This window comes from Rhododendron vialii, chromosome 7a, assembly GCF_030253575.1.
Source record: "Rhododendron vialii isolate Sample 1 chromosome 7a, ASM3025357v1".
NCBI classification, from domain to species: domain Eukaryota; kingdom Viridiplantae; phylum Streptophyta; class Magnoliopsida; order Ericales; family Ericaceae; genus Rhododendron; species Rhododendron vialii.
This window is the reverse complement of record NC_080563.1, coordinates 8,707,153-8,726,097: the sequence shown is the minus strand read 5'-3', so window position 1 is coordinate 8,726,097 and position 18,945 is coordinate 8,707,153. Positions and strand designations below refer to the sequence as shown.

Here is an 18,945-nt window from a genome sequence, read left to right as displayed (position 1 = left end):
GGTATTTTGAAAACACCCCCCTCCCTTGTTATATTGATATATATATATATATATATACACACACGCACACACACACATTTACATAACTATCCCTTTCCCACTGCAGGCACCCACTGCCGCCCACTTCCATTACAATTACCTCCCACATAATGTTATATGTTGCATTTTTTTTTGGAGTTTCACAGCACAGAAGCTCACATATAACGTTATATGTTCTATTTTATTGAATTGGTCCACGCAGCAGCTTCACTCATTTGCTTCTGATAACATATATGTTTATAACAGAGTCCAGTTCATTTAGATAACATTATATGAGCTTTTGTCCCGTGTAACGTTATATATGAGCTTCTGTCATGAGACATATATGGTTATGTATGAGCTTCTGGAATTTTTTTATTAGACTGCAAGAATATATAACATAATCTGTTATATATGGTTATATAACATTATATGGGAGTTGGTGGTGGGCGCCGGCAGTGGTGTGTGTGTGTGTATATATATATATATATATATATAGAGAGAGAGAGAGAGAGAGAGAGAGAGAGAGAGAGAGAGAGAGAGCATATATGATTATCTATCAATGAAACGTACATTGGCAAAGAAGGCGTTGTCGGCGTTGGTGATCTATTCGATGAAGGACGATGGCGAGGAGGAGGGCGGTGGCGGTGGCGGTGGCGGTGGCAGCGGCAAGTAATCACACAGAGAGAGAGAGAGAGAGAGAGAGAGAGAGAGAGAGAGAGGGAGGGAGGGAGGAGAGAGAAAAGAGGCTCTAGATCTAGAATATTTTCTAAGGTTTACCTCTTTATAGGTGGTTATATACTATGTAGCACTGACACTCCAAAAGAGCGTCATGTCCTCGTATTGGACATGGGGACACGGCGGGGACACATTGGACACGCCACGTGGCGTGTCCAATAATTTTTATTATTTTTTGATAGGGGACATGCCGGGGACACGGCTAGGGGTCAAAATGTAATATTTTTTAAAATTTTAGGGGTTAATATGAAATTATTCAAAACATTTGGGTTAAACTGTAATTTTTCTATACAATTTGTGAAATTATTCATATACAATGGTTCATAATTTTTTTTATATATATGTACATATATTTATTTTTTATTTATTTATACACGTGGCATGTCCCCCGCCGTGTCCGTATCGCCATTTTTTTAGAATTGCCGTGTCCATATCCGTATCTATGTCCGTGCTACATAGGTTATATATTATGAGTATTTTTGTCCTAGGAAGTATTTTATTAGGCTAGTAGACTAGAGGGGTTACAAACATGCTATAGTGGACCTCTCACCAAATCACCCTTAAATTTACACAGCCGGTGCAAGGAATTTATTCTCAAAACAAACACCGAATATGAGTAGACCCGAATTAACTTTATCCCTTGAAAGACTCTTAACTGTCTCCCCGGGGTACCCAAAAAATATCCGGTCGGGATTGGATCCGTGTAATAATTTTCGGATTGGGGTACGCAAAAACCTGCCCCTACATTCCTTTTTCGGGTCAGGGTACCCAATGCCGTTGCTGAAACATTCCTTTTTTTTGTTTGTACCAATCAAGTGTTTGTCCCAAATGATACTCCTTATATAGCAAACACATCTAGAAAGACAATATTGCCCCTACACAAATTTTTAAACTACACTTAGATCTCCTATATACCCCTACTTTCTATATAATTTTCTTTTCTTTTTTCTTAGGTCTCACAGACACAGTCTAGTCTCAGACTCTCAGGTCGTTCCAACCCATGAAAAAGTGGGGTTAAGGTCTAGTCCAGTATTTCTTACCTCCAGTCCAGTTTTGGGCCTTTGTGGGCCCTTCCCGGGACTACAATAATGATCGGAATCGTTCATTTTGTAGAGCTCGTAGAGAATGGTACCCACGAAAAATATTAACTTGATTAAACATCGATAGGTACATGAATGAAACAGATTTGTACAAGAAAAATGGGATGACAAAAATTAAATTGAAACTCATAATTCTCCATTTTTTTCTTATACAAATATGTTTCGTTCATATACCTATCAATGTTCAATCAAGCTAATTTTTTGCGTGGATATCATTCTCAATGAGCTCTACAAAATAGACGATTCCGACCATTTTTTGGGTTCGGGAGGGGCCCAAAACTGGACCGGATTGGAGGTAAGAAATACTGGACGGGACCTTAACCCGAAAAAGTGCAGGTGGAGTGCTCTCTCTCTCCACTTCGAGAGAACAACCAATGAAGAGTGATCTCCCTCTGTCAACAGTAGGTGGTATTTTATTTTGTACCCTTCCTAAAAGTAGAAAATGATTTGGACACATACTTTGGGACACAAATGAAAATCAAAACACCTCCCCCATTGGTTTCTTCTGCATCTGTTTCATTCCCTCCCCCTCGTCTTCTCCCAAAGCAAAACAAAAAATCCAAAAAGAAAACCCCATCATCAATCTGGTCTCTTGTCACTTAGGTAAGTCTGTGGTAATTGGTGGTGAGCTTTTTACTTCACTTTCTCTTGGATTGTGCAAATCAATTTTTGAGTTTTTAGATGTATTCTCTTTGAACGAGAACCTGGGTTTTGTTATTGATGGAGGACAATAGAATATATCTAATGTTGTGACTGTTAGTTTAAACAAAAAGAGGGTGGGCTAGCTTCCCGAGGAAAAAGCAACGTCGGAAGCTCTGTGCTCTCCTCTCTTCTCTTGTTTTGCTTCTCTCTCTATCTTGTTGGTCTCTTCTCTCTCTCTCAGCTCTGTTTTTTTTTAGTATTTATATGTATTCTCTTTAAATGAGAACCTGGGTTTCTATCCTGGGCTAATCCAAAAAAAAAATTTGCCCAAATATTTTGGTGGGCAATTTTGTTTTCAATTTTAGAAATCGTATCGGATATGTATCAAGTATATTAAAACACGTTCAAGATTTTTGGAAGAAGAAGAATACTAAAGATAAGAATGGGGAAGAAGAGTATTTGCATTACATTTGAACTCAAAATTTGTTTTTGCTTGGTACAAAATGGCTAGAACCTATTCCTATTTATACTACTTCATGAAAAGCTCTAGTACAGAGATAAAGATATTTTCATACAAGATAAACTTTGAGATAATTCTAGAATTATACTTGACTAATTCTCACCAAAAAAAACTATACATATTTCACAATTATATTTTAGAGCTTCCAGAGCTAGATATTTTAGAATTTCTAAAAATCAGGGGCGTAGCTATGTTGGGGCTCGAGGGGCCCCGACCCAGAGTTTTAAATTTTTTATTTTTTATATACTTAATTTTAAATATTATTGATAATTATTCATGTATATGTACTTATAATCATAATAATTTTGGTTTGATTTGATAAAAAATTGGTAATTTTACATTCTTATTTCTCAATTTTTTCATAAATAAAAAATAAATATGTGACTGTTGAAATAACCTAAAGAAAAATGCAAAATGATTGGTATGCTTTAACTAAAATTCAAAATGATTGGTATACTTTAACAATATTAGGCTAAAATTATTTCAATGTACAAATTTACTGTGTTGGAAAGCAAACACTTTATGATATAATAAGTATACGTTTCGACAAAAAATATATAATTATTAAGCCAGCTCCTTTAGATCAAAATTTTGATTCCGCTACTAAACTAGATATTTATAATTTTTTTGGAGGGTGTTTCTAAAGTGGACCTGGGTTACAGCCCAACCCATGGTGGGTGTACTTCCGCCCTTGGTTTTTGTTATTGATGGAGGACAACAGAGCTAGCTTCCCAAGGAAAAAGCAACGTCGGATTAACAAGAAGATGAAGAAGCAGTGGCAATGGCTGCCAAGCTCTGTGCTCTCCTCAGTTCTCTTGTTTTGCTTCTCTCTCTATCTTGTTGGTCTTCTCTCTCTGTCTCTGGCTGTTAGTTTAAACAAAAAGTTTAAACGAAAAGAAGGTGGGCTAGCTTCCTGAGGAAAAAGCAACGTCGGATTAACAAGAAAAGGAAGAAGCAGCAATAATGGCTGCCAAGCTCTGTGCTCTCCTCTCTTCTCTTGTTTTGCTTCTCTCTCTATCTTGTTGGTCACTCTTTCTCTCTCTTTCTCTGTTTTTTGAGTATTTAGATCAAATTGATTGATTCTATTAAATCTAATTTAGATGATAGTTACAAAATTGTGAAACAAATGGAGAATGATTAGAAGAATGAAAAGATATTGTTCAAGTTCAAAAAGGCTGGACTTGAAAAACCAATGTTTCCAGTGCAAGGTATGTATTTTATTTTGTACTAATATTTTATTTGGTGTTTTTATGACGGTGTAATTTTTTTTTCAAGTTTATATCCGAAAGGGCAGCCACGACAAGATGAATGCCTTGAACATCAATGTTAACTTTAACCCCGAAGAAGTAGATAATGTGGGATTGCATCTTAGATAATGTGGGGTTGCATCTCACCAACAACGGAAAACATACAATGGGCCAATTCCTTAATAAGATTCTTTTTTTTTTATTGTTTTATGATAATGACTTTTGTGTATTTTTATTAACCTCTTGATTGTTTGTTTTTGTTAGTTTTTTTAGGAAACGACTCAATAAAATTACTTTTACCGTGCCTCGTAAAACAAAGGCATTTTCGATGAATGTGACAGATCCCTTGGAGTTTTTTCCATTAATGATCGGGTATGCATGATCTAAAGAATCCGATCGCCAAGCCGTTCACATCCATTAGGTACCCGCACCCGCACACCTTGCGGGGTGCCGGGTTGAGCAAATTATCGATTATTAGTGTCGTTTTGTTGCAAACTTTTGGACCACGTCAACTTTAATGTATTAAGAGCAACAACGTCGAAGTCATTTGCGAGTTCTTTTTGGACTGTGGCTGGGCTTGAATGACTTATAATGCTCCCTTTTGTGTTAGGACGACATCTAGCTCTTGTTGATTTCTGTTCCTTGTGTTCTTAAAGGTTATTAGAGTACCAAGACTAGCATATTAAGGCTAGGGCGGCCTTAACCCAATTGTAGTATTCTCTTATGGTTTTTATATATATATATATATATATATATATATAGATATATATATATATATATATATATATCTACTTTATGGTTGGTCGAAAAAACTTCTGTGATTAGAGAATTGTTGATGTTTAGAGCTCGCCAAGAAACATCAATCAACTACATCAAAAAGGTCGAGGCTATTTTGGCGAAATTGTGGAAAGTAGTTGTATGCTGTGACATTTTACTGAAAACATTATTTCTACAGGAAGTTACGTTGTTGATCAAGCGCACTCCCATCCGTTCCTAACGAGAGCCTCCACAATTTCCAGTACCATTCTGTTTGCAATTTCTGATTCCTCGGCACTCAATCACCAACATTCCAAGAGCCCTCCTTGTTTCTTTTTTGTCAGTTGAGATAGATATTCAACAAAAACTGAGAAAAAAAGAAAAAGAAAAACCTTCTCTGGAGAGAGAGAGAGAGGGCAGACCTTGCAATCAGGCTACAAAGGTCTGTAACAACGTGACAGTCGAATATCTGAAATTATAAGAAGCAAGACGGAGATTGCTTTCGTTCGGATAAAAAGACAATAAAGGGCTCTTTTACATTCCTTAAATAAATTTTGCGAAACTTGATAGGCGTATATCATATGCACACATTAGTTCACATTGGAATAAATATAAGCATCCTGCATCAAGTGCTATACAATGCAGAAAAATATGCACTCCTAATTTTCTGCTGCATCAAGTGTTACTTATATCAGGGTTAGCAATAATCCAGACAAAAGGGATTAGTAAAACCTTATTCATAATAATAAATTTTAACTTTCCAACTTACACAAAAAAATCCACACCCACGCAATAAATTTCTCGTCTAGTCCTCCCGCATTTAAAAAGGCACACAGAAAGGAGCAAAAAGAAAGAAAAAGATTTCAAAATTTCCCCCCTCTTACAAGGAAAGAACGAAAAAAAGGGCCTCGCCAACATCACAAGCAATCACTGTAAAATCAAGATTGAATACAAAATATAGTGAAATGCCAAAATAAACACCGAAAAATGAAAGAAAAGAGGATGTCAATGTAAAAGATGGCTGCAAAGGTCGACTCAAGTAAAACCCAAGTCTTGGGAGCAAGCTACAGATACTGTACATTTGCTCTCAGGCGCTCTTTAGCTGTACATCAAGTCGCGATATGGTTACCTTTCCACTGTCCTCATTTTCTCACGCATTTTCCTCTCTAGACACCTGAAACGTTAGAAAAACAGTTCAACAGACACGAACTGGGAAATTGAATCTGCAACTCACAAAATTTCAAAATAAAAGCTGTTGAGTGAAGTAAACTATATACTCCTAACAAGGAAGCTACAGTTACATGACAATAAACTCCAACGTTCATTCCAGAAAAGGGTAAAAATTTAGTTCTACATTGCTTAGCCCTATCAACTTGCTCCAAGGAGATTATTTTTCGTAAATCTACAAGTCAAAAAGACACGTCAACGAAACAATGTCCGTTGTAATTTCCTGCCATGATTATAATTTCTCCACTCACCATGAAGTCAATCTTCATTACATCCAGCAGCAAATGTTCTTGTGAAACATACCATGGGTCCCTACTTCCACTTACTTGGCTGTTCGTATGAACATAAAAAAAACGGAAATGTACACTGAAATGGCTGAAATGCAGCTTTGGCTCTTTAAAATCTTCAATGCTACTCTTCCAGCATAACTTTAGGAGATAAAGTTTCGATTTTACAAGAAAAAGCTACCTATTCATTAGGATCTTCTATTATAACTAAACCGAGAGTGCTGAGCAAGAAAACCACACCAAGAGATGGTAGAGTAAATATTTCATGGATAATCAATGGGCCTTCTTTAGATGGCAAACAACATATTTTAGAAACTTCATATTTTAAGACACTACATTTATGCGGGAGAGGCACAATTGGCCACATTCCAAAGAGAATATATTTAAAAGATCATCTAAAGGGAAGATTCCATCATTGGCAGAGGGTCATTTTTGGATAATTAGCACAAAATAAGTTCGATCCATAAACATGCTGACAAAATGATTACCGAGAATTCAGACAAATAGAATGTGAAAGAGAAGTTACCAGGTAAGGGAATGTGGTAAAGCCCCAACAGAAAATATTGACCCCTTGTATCACAGTCCTTGATAGTTCTCACGGGAGAGAAGATAACCCCTGATTCCCTGAATGAGCCTTAAGTTCCTCATCTCTCTGAACAGTTGCACTGTTTTCAAAACCACGTGCATCTGAATGCTCTGCTCTCACGTCTCCTGCCTTCAAATCACAACTTGACTCCACTTCATTCTCCAATGTTGATGAATCCACAATGTTAACCCTGTATGATTCAAGCTCAGCTTCTAGATCTTGTACCTCTTTCTCCTTCTCCGCAAGAAGATTATTTGCCTTTTGCAGTGCTTCCACATCGTACTCAGCTTGCTCTTCCATCATTCTAAGGCACTGCAAGGCTTCCATATGGAATGTTGCCTTCTCCTCCTGTAGTTTTGTGATCATGGCCATTGCTTGATTCACAGCGACTGCAGATGCGTTTCTCTCTTCCTCTAACTCCTTGTACAAGGAAGCCATTATCTTCTTGTCGTGCTCCACCTGTCGTTTCAACCGATCCACCTCAGTTTCACCTTCTATTTCACTGAGAATACTCCCATCTTGAGATAAACCAGACTCATTTCTCTCAAGGGACATTCTTTTCTGAAGCATATGCATCCCAATAGAGCTACAAAAATCATATTTGACTTCATCACCATTTCCAGATACTTTTGGAGTCGTGTCATTTGAAGGTAATTCAATTCCTCGGGTAGATGATATTTGCAACAGCAAGAGCTTCATATCTTCGCTAACTTTTGAAGAATCTTTCGCAGATATTTGCTCTAAGAGCTTTCCAGACAACTGTCTTTGCTCTAAATGCCTTCCAGACAATTGTCTTCCTCCATTGCCAATAGCTAGCTTATAAGCATCGCCAAGCTCCAAGTTATTAGGCATCTGTGAATTACCATCACCTAGAACAGGGTTTATTTCCAAAATCTTTGGACTTCTTGTAACAGGCTGCCTTCCTGCCTCAGAGATCTCTTTGGAATATTTTTCCTCCACTATAATTTCCCGGGCATCTACTACAAGAGACCAGAGAGAGAGAGAGAGAGAGTCGAACATTACTGCCTAAGACAATGGTATGCTTGGATGACATACTTTTTTCTTTTGGCCATGTTAATGACATATTTTACTAGAACGAGTAAATATGATACCTAGAGTTTGTAAGTATATAATCAATAACAGAGTGAAAAGGGTAATATAACCGGAGGAAAAGTGTAGAGGAGGCGAGGACATTCAGTCCAAATGTCAATGCTATGCGCAAAGAACAAGAATGCATTTCAAATTATAGTAGAAAAAACCAACATGTCTTCCATTTTCAGAACCTATATGGAATTTAAAGTGGAACCTATGGAACGGAAATAAGTTGAGAAAAACATGTCCATAAATTTCAAACCTACGGCATGCGTTTGATATTCCAATAGGGGATTCCATTATGTCAGCTGACTGAGGGACATTATCAAAAAATGCAAATTTAGAAGCTGCAGAATCATTACCGTTGGGTTCAACTTGTGGCCAGGTGAATTCATCTAACCCATGCCCAATTGCTGCAGTAGATGGAAAAGACTCAAGCTGCACCTTTGAATCTAGAAGTGAAAGCTCAGGCGAGGAATCTAGATGTATCAGTTTCTTTGAGGTTAAATCATCAGCTAGAGTAATAGAGCAAGGCTCCATCTGAACACATTGAAGAGTGAGTTCTTCCTTGAGATCAATGGTTTCGCGAATTAGAGCAGTACCATCAACTTCATCATCAAAAAATGGGACTTCTGATTCGGTATCAGAAGTAACCTTCACTTTAACATACTGTAAATCATCAGAACTCTTTGTTCCCACATGTGAATCTCCAAGTGACCCTTTTGTCAGGACCTCGCTGTTATGTTTTGTAGCAACTGAAAAGGGCATGTCAAGTTCATCAACCTCTGACCCAATCGACTTATAATGGAGCAACTTATTCCCATGACTTCTCAAACTATAAGGCTTATTGCAACAAGAACAATCCCTCGTGCTTGAATCACCAAGCTCATGATCCTCGAGTAATGGATCCAGATCAAGCTCAGGATGAGGATGAGGATCTGTCCCTATTTTACCCACCAATAATCTATATGTTTCCGAGTTTGATTTATTTATTGTGGCAAATGAGAAGAGACAGCTTTCACATAGTCCCTGAACATCAACAAGTTTATTGTGCACATGACAAAGGACCAAAGATGAAATCTCCAACTTATGTTTTCTGCACATCAAATCCCAACAAAAACCGAGTTTCTCATTGCCCAAAACATGATCAAGTCTAGAGCATAGCAAGCAAGGAACTGGCAATTTGGAATAACGGGCAAATGTTGTGACCACGTATGAGAAAATTGCATCAATAAACAGCATAAAGATGAGTAACCACTCGCGAGCAGCCGATGCCAAAGACATTTTGGAACTGTTGGAAACTCTCTGTGATTCAATAGGTGAAATGACTCTTGCAGCCATCCATCCACCAGCAGAACTAATCAAACAACTACTTCGGCACCCCAGACAAATCAACTGCAATCCTCCTATAATGAAACTAAAATAACTCAATACTGGTGAATAGAGAGACAAAGAAGCAAGTGAAAATAACAGAGAAACCAAAGAAAGGATAAAAAGGAACCACACATTCAATGTAAAAGCCAACATGGGATAAGAATGTAAACCCATAATCAGAACGTGCGATAGAATTCTTTGAGCACCTCAAACCAGATCAGAAACTGATGTACATGCTCCAGACATCAATAGACAATCGAACCAAAAAAACGAACCTATCTGAGGCAAAAGCAACTAAGCCTCGTGCACACTTGACCCGTATCAAATACAGTCAAAGGTATCATACATGAATCTTGAAAACAATAAAATATTCAAGTCAGGAATCCATTTTCCAATTTCTAATCAATTCCTCAAATAAATCTAGTAAATTCAATAAGTAATTAGAGATAAGATTCCTGATAAATTTTCTTGGGTGTATGTGCTTGTGTTTGACTGGGGAGAGGGGTTCTTCCCAGACCTATTCTCATACCAATATATACGATAAAACCCTCATGTATACACGGTTATCTCCAAAAAGAAATGGAAGAAAAAGAACATTCATAGTAAAACAGCCGATCAATACCCAATACCTAACACCCAACAAAACCCAAAAACAGAATCCATAAATGTTGAAGAATCGTGACACAGATACAAAAACCAAAACCCCAGCCTCAAATCACAAATCCCAACATACATATAGAACCATGGAAAGGGATCATGATTCCAATACAAACAGAGAATTGGTAAATCAATCTGCATAACAATCGAAAACAGGAATATATAGCTCAGCGAAACCACACCTGATCAACGATCACCCGATGAACCCACAAACAAAATCGGTGAAATTCACGGAAGAAGCAGTGATCGTCGAATCAAAAGTGACGCGTCTGCCGTGGTCTGGGTTTTTATTCCTTTTGACAAAAATATTGTTGGCGTTTTGACAATGTAACAGTTATCCGAGATTCATCAAACAGTCAAAGAGGAAGACCAATGCAAGAATAGGTTGGAATGAGAAACCGAAGGGAGTTGAATGTTTCCAAATAAACGAGTAACCGATGATGATGGGAAACATGCATTTTGGTGTAGAGATGGAAAAAGTTGAAACAAACGCGCCGACTAATAACCTACTGGATAGGCGAATAAAAAGGGAGGGGTGGCCACCGCCCATAAAAAAAGAAGAAAAAGTAGGCGCTTTTCAACGAACTACAGGTTGTTGGATGATTGGATTTTGGAAACAAAAGGACTGGATTATGCTTGTCAAACTTGTCTCGTTGGAAATTACGTTCATCGGGAATGTGAAATTAAACTATTGTCTTTGAAAATTGTATCAATTGATGAGTACAATCAACATAATTTTGAATATAATTGACGTTTTTGATGAGTTATAAGAAGTGAGCAGTCGTGATCGTCAATACGGACATGAAAAATCTCAAAAATAACTTCAGTTGGACTTTTTATAATTCATTTGATAAAGAATACAACTCGAGAAAATAAAATTAATTAGTGTGTCTTGCAACATGCTAGCCAAATACGTATTTTAGGTCTTTCAATTAAATCAAGAAAACAACCATTTGGCGTCCTATCGATACACACATTGCCAACATTACACCAAGGTAAAAACTCTCTCTCTCTCTAGAATCCTCAGCCGCCTCTGTTTAGGGTTCCGGGGGGAAGTTCCCCCGGTTTTGTTTTCCCCCTCTCCTCTCCTCTCCCTCCTCCAGCCCCCCTCTCTCTCCACCTTCTCATCCCGTCCTTCTTAGCCCCTATTCTCGCCCTCTGATTTGGGGATTTTAATGGAGTGCGACTGGCTTGGAGGACTGGGTTTTTTGGCCAGAGTTCCTCCTTTAGCTCAGCTCCCTCCGAATCTTTCAGATCGTTTTTGGTGGAGATGATGGTGGCGCGGGGGTGCGGGGTGATTAGTTTTTGGGGTTTGGGGTTAATAATGGAGGAGGAAGTGAAGGGGGTTTTCTTTTCTGTTCTTCTGTTTTGCTTCTCCGGCTTGTCCGGACTTCTCCGACTGGTTTTTTTCCCAGTTCGGCTTGTTACCAGTCCGGTGGTCTCCTGGATCTGGTGGGTTGAGGCGGTGGGCGAATAACTCTCGCGGGGCTTGACCTCGGAGCGGGTGGCATAAGGGCCGGGGCTTGGCTCCGGAGCCTGGGTTCTGCTAGTTCACAACCGTGGGTTCTACCCTGGGGGTTTGAAGAGGCCGAAAAGATTTTGCAGTCATCGAGCGCCGTGAAGTCATGGTTTGATCAGAGTTTTAGCCCAGGAGGATTTCTACCTCGATCTCCATGCTCAGAGCCTCGCGTGTCAGCGGAGGCTTGCCGGGATGTCATCTCCTTCGCTTTGGTTTTGCGATCTCGTTTGTGCCTCAATAACAGGTGTCGTGCGGGGATCGGCCGAAGCAGGCCGGCGTGCTTAGTGGTTTCGTCCACGGTGCTGCATTTTCTGTTTTTGCTAATTCTTATCTGTTTCCATCGGCATTGTAGTGCTTATCTCTGGTTTGGATTCTTCGCCATCCCGAGGCGACTGTTGCATAGATTGCTAACTCCTCGTGTCCCGGCCCTTAGTGGCGGTGAGTAGAGAGCATTGGCTCGCGCTTAGGATCTAGACACTTTGCGTCTCTTTGTCCCTATATTTCGTGTGCATTTTTTCTGTGATGGGTTGGTCGTAGTCTCCCTTTCTCTGTATTCGGATGGATTCGCTGTAAGTGCCGCTTAGCAATTTTATGAAATGTGTTTCGGATCAAAAATAAAAATAAAAAATTAAATCAAGAAAGTTATTCACAAGCGAGTAACTTCATCTTTAACTATAGTGTCTCTCTAGGGGGTGTTTGGCAACCAAATTTTCGGATTTTTGGATTTTCATTTTCAGATTTTGAGTGTTTGGCAACTGATTTTCAGAATGGATTTCGGGAGAATAGATTTTCGGATTATGGGTTTAGGAGCCAAAAACCAAAATCTGGGTTGGAGGAGTTTTTCAGATTCTCATTTTTGGATTTTGAGTTTCTATTACGAAAATACCCATAATACTCCCTTCATTTTACCAAATTTGCCCCTTCGCTTGGCTGTGTTTTTACTTGGCTGTGTTTTTTAACATGAAACAAAGCTCACTTGCAACAAAACCACCCATATTCTACTATTGTGCATGTTTACCCCTAAAAACTATTCAATAATAAAGTAAACAAAAATTAAAAAAAAAAACGCAATTGACTGTTATAAGAAGACAAAGGGCAATATGGTAAAAATACAACCCATAATTCATTTTCAACAATCATCTACCAAACACTACTACAATTTCAAAATACATTCTGCACAAATCTCCCAAATACTCTATCATACTCAAAATACATTCTGGCCATAATCCAAAAAGTCAAAAAGCCAAAAAGCTAAAAATGAAAAGCCAAAAAGTAGGCTCCCAAACACCCCCTAAATCTATCAAGACACTATTCATGGGCGATAAAAATATTTTTTTATTTTTCCTTCCTCCCTTTCCTCTTGTCTTCCTCTTTGTTGTTCTTTCTTAAGAGTTGCGAGGCTTCTCTCTCCCTCTAGTCATCTAGTGACTAATTTGCTACAAGCGATACATTTGAATCATAACTTCTCCCTGTTTTTATGTGTGATTTTGGTAAACAAACCACAAAAAGAGTCATTTATGATTGAATTTTTAGAGCTTCAAACTACAAAATAAGATGGAGCTAGTATAGAAGAGTGGGGACAGTATTTATGCCGTCTTAATTTGTGTAGTTCAATATAAATATAGTTGCTTCATTAAAACTAAAGAATTATGTATTCTATGACCTATATTTTTTAAACATAGACTTGTATGCATGTGGGTTCCTCTCCATTATCTAGATGAAAAATCTCAATCTCGAATAAATGAGAGAGTGAGTAGCTAGTACTCTCCTCGTCCCAAAATATTTGCTCGGTTTTGCAAAACAATGACTTAAAAACAAAATAAATTGTCTAACAAAAATTTTAAAAAAATAAAGGAAAATTTTAATAGGTTTCAATGAGTTTTTTGAATTATTGATTAGAGATAGAATTTTGTTAACAGCCTATAAACAACCGAAAATCGACGGAATAATTATACAACAATGATGGAGAATTCTTGGTAAAACTTCTTGATACAGAATAAATAAATAATTGTTCATGATTCTACACCAAAATTCTAATCACAAAGAAGATTTGCAGGGAAGAACGCAAGAAAAAACGAGTTTGGGACCATTCCGGGTCCCACAAAAATCTAAAAAAATATCTATAAATTTTTGAATATTATTTTATAGGACCCTCTAAAAAAATCAGCTCTAACGGACATCGGTAAGTATTACTTTTGGATTTGTAGGGCGAAACTGTTCAGTTCGCCTCAATGAATCCAAAAGTAATACTTACCGATATCTGTAGGAGCTGATTTTTTACAGAGCCTCATAAAATAACATTAAAAAATTTATAAATATTTTTCTAAATTTTTATGGAACTCAAAATGAGCTCAAATATATATTTTTATTGCGTGATTTCCTGCAAATCTTTCATGCGAATACTCATTATGGTTTTTTTCGAACCAGACGGAGGAAGTATTAGGGACTGAGGAAGTAATTATCTATAGTTAAGTGGGTCAAAATGCTTTCCTCAAAAAGCATGTGTGGCAAAGTTTCCCGGGAATTTGTAAATAAAAAATGCTACTTGAACAACCGTTATGTTAGATATTACGTCGGTTGGGTTGCACTTTTGTTTGTAAACAGGGGAAGGGCCGCGAAAAGTTCAAAACTTAACAAAACGAAGAGCGAAGAGGGCAGAGAGAGAGAAGCCAGGGCGATGAGGGATCCCGTAGGGGAAATCGAGGACGAAGATTTCCTGTCTCAGGTAGCCGCAGCCGAGGCCGAAGCTCTATCCTCCAAGCGGCGCAAGATCACCACCGCCACTATTCCCACCTCCGCCGACCAAAAGGCGGCGGAGGCGGAAGGCGTCTACACCGCAGCTCTCAGAGGGAGCAGAAGCCTCCTGTTCCAGCAGAAAACCAGCACCATCGGATCGAACACTCGAACCAGAGCCGCGGCCAATAATAGCAACGTGTTTGCTACTCCCGAATTTGGCGGTGGAGGAGGAGGGGGAGGATCGTGCTTTAAGTGCGGGAAATTAGGGCACTGGGCGCGCGATTGCGGCGAGTCCGGTTCGAATTCGCGTGGGCCGGTCGATGATCCGTCGGTTCAGGAGAAGGCGTGTCCGTGTGGATTGGGGACTTGTTTGGTTCTCACCGCTAATACTGAGAAGAACCGCGGCCGGAAGTTCTACAAGTGTCCCGTCAGAGAGGTCTCTCTCTCGTCTGAGAGTTCTACTTGTTAAATTTTTATCCATCATCTATCATTTGCATATCAAGCCTAGCATTTAGTTGTTCAGAGTTCAAACTTGATTTGAAACCTAACAAGCTTTCAAATGTTGGAAGTTAGCGAGAAAATATGTGTAGTACTACAGACAAACTTAAAATGGCCATTCATTTACACAAAAAGAAAGAAGAAGGGTTCTATAGGATGCTCAATGTACCCTTATCGAGTTTAATAAAATTGCTTTTTGCCTATCAAAAAAAGAAAGAAAGAAGGTAATAATAGAAGAATATGTGTACCATATAGTGGTGGAAATGAAAGCAGTGGAAGACATTAGTTGTAAGGGAAACATATTACATTTTAGTCTCATTTGACATTCTTTGTCTAATTTATTTTCATTGTGAATTCTGAAATAACATGGTGTGTTTCGTTCTCTCTCATTCCAATTGAAGAAGTTATGCGTATCAACATTTAGACATCGGTAAGTGATGCATGCGATTTGGTTGGTTGGAGTATATTATGCGCTTCTGGCAATTGCATTAGTCAAGTTTAAAACACATTCTCTGAACATGTGTGGAGATGTTAACTGGCTCAGGAAAATGGGGGCTGTGGTTTCTTTGAGTGGTGTGACAAAAATGAAGGAACCAATGACCCAGGTTTCAGGAGCCAGAGTCATGCGTCGAATCCTTCAGTCCCAGATCTTTCTTGTCCATGTGGTGCTGGGTCCTGCCTAATACTGACAGCCAAAACAGGAAAAAATATAGGCCAGGCATTCTACAGGTGTCCTGCAAACCAGGTACTACAAATCTTTTTGTTAAGTTATCCATCCTACTATTCATTAGATGGCATGTCAATCACAACTTCATTGTATTACTATTTCGTACCATGATAAATTTCACGACCTCAGATAGGCATTATCTTCAAAAATCCTTGGGTCCTACATTGTTGTGGAAATCATAGATGACTTTCTTTGACTCAAATTTCAAAATAGAGAACCGGAATAATAAGAACTGGAAGAAAAATCGTTGACATTTGAGACCTGAATTATTAGGTGTTCTCTGTTGCATCCCCACTGTTATTACGTCAATAATGACTGTTGTGGCTGGTACATGAAGGCATGGTCAGTCACTCTGCATTTTGGTCCCGGTAATATCATGGATGCCTGTGGGTCTTCGTTGTTCATTGGATATGGGATAGAACTGAAGCTAAGGGTACTGGCAGAAACTGATGGAGTGTTGCTCCATAATTAGGAAGTAAATTACTCGGACTAAGGCACTTAGGCAAGATATAAGATCAATGATTCAATGTAAATATCAGTTGTGCATAAATGCATCTCTAACAAATTAGGAAGTGAATAGTTCTATCTTAATACATTAACTATCTATGGCATGTGTGGACTATTTACTCATCTAAATGCACCTACCAAACAAATGTACTCCTAAGGGTTCTGGGGATATTTTAATGCTTGATGAAAGTTAAATGTTTCATACTTTGCAACAGTTGGGATTTCCATAAAAAAAGGTCAATGAATTGTGGCTTTCCCCTTAGCCAAAGAGTGTGCATAGACATGACCCATACATAGCAATATCGGTGATACTGCCATACCACAATTCACAACCCAGTTTGTACTGACAACTCCCGGTGACTTCTCTAAAGATATGCCAACAGTCTCTAACAGTTAGTTACAACCTCATGTTCACCTTAGATATACAGGAGGTACCTTCTCATTACACCATATTGCAGAACGCACTTGAAATTTCTGTTGCATGGCTATTAGCAGGGGAATGCTCTGCCTCACTGGGATGTTTTGGCTCTCATCCAATCATTGCTCCCTCTTGTGCCTGTGATAGGCTTCTTCCATTCTCAGATGAACCTATGATCAGCTCTTCCACAACTGACTGATTTGAATATCCTCTATCTGCAATCTACTTAGGAGCAATTCTTCAACAAGGAGTATGGCTTATTCTTTGACCTTATCAATGCAAGCACGTTTTCCATTGCTGTCACATGGTTTACTCATTCTTGATATGCCGATATTGTGGCAATGCCAAAAACTTCATCTCCAGAAAATTTAGGAAGGACTTGCATTATAAGACAAACAAGTAGAAAAGGTATTCCCACTCCTTTTCATTGACATGGCTTCGGGATCAGAGTTTTATACGAGAATAATGGTAATGGACCACCGACCACCACATTAGTGAGAATGGATTGGACTGATGACCATGAAGGGAAACTGGTTCTGAAAACCAAATTACTTATTTGCATGATTTCCACCAAGTTTATGCAAACGTGATTGCTATTATATGCATGTGGGTAAGTACATCCATGTTGTAGGATGGTGTATTGACGTTCTGTTGTCCTTCAAATTCTTATCCTGTTGTTTTTTAGCAGAAGCGCAAGATGTAAACAACTTGATAAGTGTGAAAGTAGCTCCTACCGCGATTCATTGCATGATATTGGTTATACAGTATCATTTTGGTATTGTTGCTGGTGGCTAATGCATCATTTGTAGATGCTGTGAAATTGGCTTTGGCTCTTTGATGCTTCAACAGGCATGCAATTTAGAATTTTCACTCAGATGAGAAAAAATTATTTAGATTACCTGTACCAATATCGTATGTGTTATTTTGATGTGAATGGTGCAACTAGTATTGCGTGGTTTGATTTATGTACTTCCTTGTCCAGGGAAGCTCTTGTGGTTTTTTCAAATGGTGCCACGATCAGATGACTACAAATAGCTCCCCAGTTTCAGTCAACACCTCCATGGTTCATAAAACAACCGAAGTGGGCAACAAGAACTATGGCACAAGAGGAGGTTCTTTGTGTTATAAATGTGGCCAAGATGGGCATTGGGCAAAAGACTGTGCCCAACCTCCACTTCAAAATCCTGCCTATCGAGCAAATAGCTCCCCAGTTTCAGTCAACACCTCCATGGTTCATAAAACAACTGAAGTGGGCAACAAGAACTATGGCACGGGAGGTGGTTCTTCCATGGTTCATAGAACAACTGAAGTGGGCAACAAGAACTATGGCACAAGAGGTGGTTCTTCATGTTATAAATGTGGCCAAGATGGGCATTGGGCAAAAGACTGTGCCCAACCTCCACTTCAAAATCCTGCTTATCGAGCAAATAGCTCCCCAGTTTCAGTCAAAACCTCCATGGTTCATAAAACAACTGAAGTGGGCAACAAGAACTATGGCACAAGAGGTGGTTCTTCGTGTTATAAATGTGGCCAAGATGGGCATTTGGCAAAAGACTGCTCCCAACCTCCAATTCAAAATCCTGCTGATCGAGCAAGGAGTTATTATGCTTAATCAGGCGCTTCTACAAGTATGGTAGTACTTGTTTTTTTTTTTCAAGTGAAGCCATGCAAAATCGGTTTTATCGAATGCGGTTTAGGTTACCAGCGGTGATGTAATGTAACTTTTCTATACTCAGAAAGTTGCAAGACTAGATGCATAGATTGCGCAGTTAACAATTTGCTGGAGCGTTAACTTTTGTTGCTTGGGGATGCTTCAAGTTTCGTCTGTCGATAATGGCGTGGTTGGGTGGCTTTTCTTGTGAATGCTTTTCCCATGAATGGAGTTGCGATGTGGTGACTGATGCCGATACGGTACAGTTTAGTTGAATTAGAAGCTTACTAACATTCTTCAAGCACATTGCCAGTCACGGTTGACATTTTTGACATAATTTTAAAAAGATATTGCTTCACTTCCTGGCCCCTGATTAACTTTGGATGTATTTCAACTGTACTAGGTTGGAAACTCAAGAGTCGTGTGTTAGAAAAGGACTCATAGGGTAGCACCGTCACAGGGTGTGGAGGCAGCTTCCCTCAGGTTCCCACTGGACTGCACGAGATGCAGTTCGGCCATTTTCATCCACTTCCCGAACCCACTTCGAGGATCAGACTTGTTTATATTGTAGAACTAATTAATACTAATGCAAAAAAATCAAGTTGATCAGACTTGTTTATATTGTAGAACTAATTAATACTAATG

The 18,945-nt window shown here is 38.8% G+C and overlaps 2 protein-coding genes across 6 annotated transcripts; one reads left to right on the top strand and one right to left on the bottom strand.

The window, feature by feature from the left end:
- Positions 1-5,743: 5,743 nt before the first annotated feature.
- LOC131334827 (myosin-binding protein 1) lies at positions 5,744-10,810 on the bottom strand. Of its 4 annotated transcripts, none has more exons than XR_009202294.1 (4): positions 10,427-10,810; positions 8,576-9,630; positions 7,062-8,101; positions 5,744-6,195 (listed from the first exon to the last, which is right to left on the bottom strand). XR_009202294.1 is itself a non-coding variant. In XM_058370099.1 (3 exons), the coding sequence occupies exons 2-3, from the start codon at positions 9,552-9,554 to the stop codon at positions 7,131-7,133; spliced, it is 1,947 nt and encodes a 648-aa protein (XP_058226082.1). In that variant the 5' UTR covers positions 9,555-9,619; positions 10,427-10,810; the 3' UTR covers positions 5,744-7,130. The 4 variants fall into 4 exon arrangements, 1 of the variants encoding a protein (XP_058226082.1); XR_009202293.1 differs by having other exon boundaries at positions 8,576-9,619; positions 10,427-10,809; XR_009202295.1 differs by having other exon boundaries at positions 7,062-8,098; positions 8,576-9,619; positions 10,427-10,809.
- A 3,554-nt stretch (positions 10,811-14,364) lies between these two features.
- Positions 14,365-18,658, top strand: LOC131334826 (uncharacterized). Of its 2 annotated transcripts, XM_058370097.1 has the most exons (4): positions 14,365-14,935; positions 15,542-15,742; positions 17,632-17,926; positions 17,987-18,658. In XM_058370097.1, exons 1-4 carry the CDS (start codon positions 14,441-14,443, stop codon positions 18,259-18,261), a joined length of 1,266 nt encoding a protein of 421 aa, XP_058226080.1. In that variant the 5' UTR covers positions 14,365-14,440; the 3' UTR covers positions 18,262-18,658. The 2 variants fall into 2 exon arrangements, with proteins under 2 accessions (XP_058226080.1, XP_058226079.1); XM_058370096.1 differs by having other exon boundaries at positions 17,632-18,658.
- The last annotated feature ends 287 nt before the right edge of the window (positions 18,659-18,945 follow it).

Coding starts and splice junctions, on each gene's coding strand:
- LOC131334827 (XM_058370099.1), bottom strand. CDS start 9,554: ATGGCTGCAAGAGTCATTTCACCTATTGAATCACAGAGAGTTTCCAAC. Junction 8,099..8,575: donor GCCACAAGTTGAACCCAACG/GTAATGATTCTG, acceptor CTCTTGTAGTAG/ATGCCCGGGAAATTATAGTG.
- LOC131334826 (XM_058370096.1), top strand. CDS start 14,441: ATGAGGGATCCCGTAGGGGAAATCGAGGACGAAGATTTCCTGTCTCAG. Junction 14,936..15,541: donor ACAAGTGTCCCGTCAGAGAG/GTCTCTCTCTCG, acceptor TAACTGGCTCAG/GAAAATGGGGGCTGTGGTTT. Junction 15,743..17,631: donor ACAGGTGTCCTGCAAACCAG/GTACTACAAATC, acceptor TTCCTTGTCCAG/GGAAGCTCTTGTGGTTTTTT.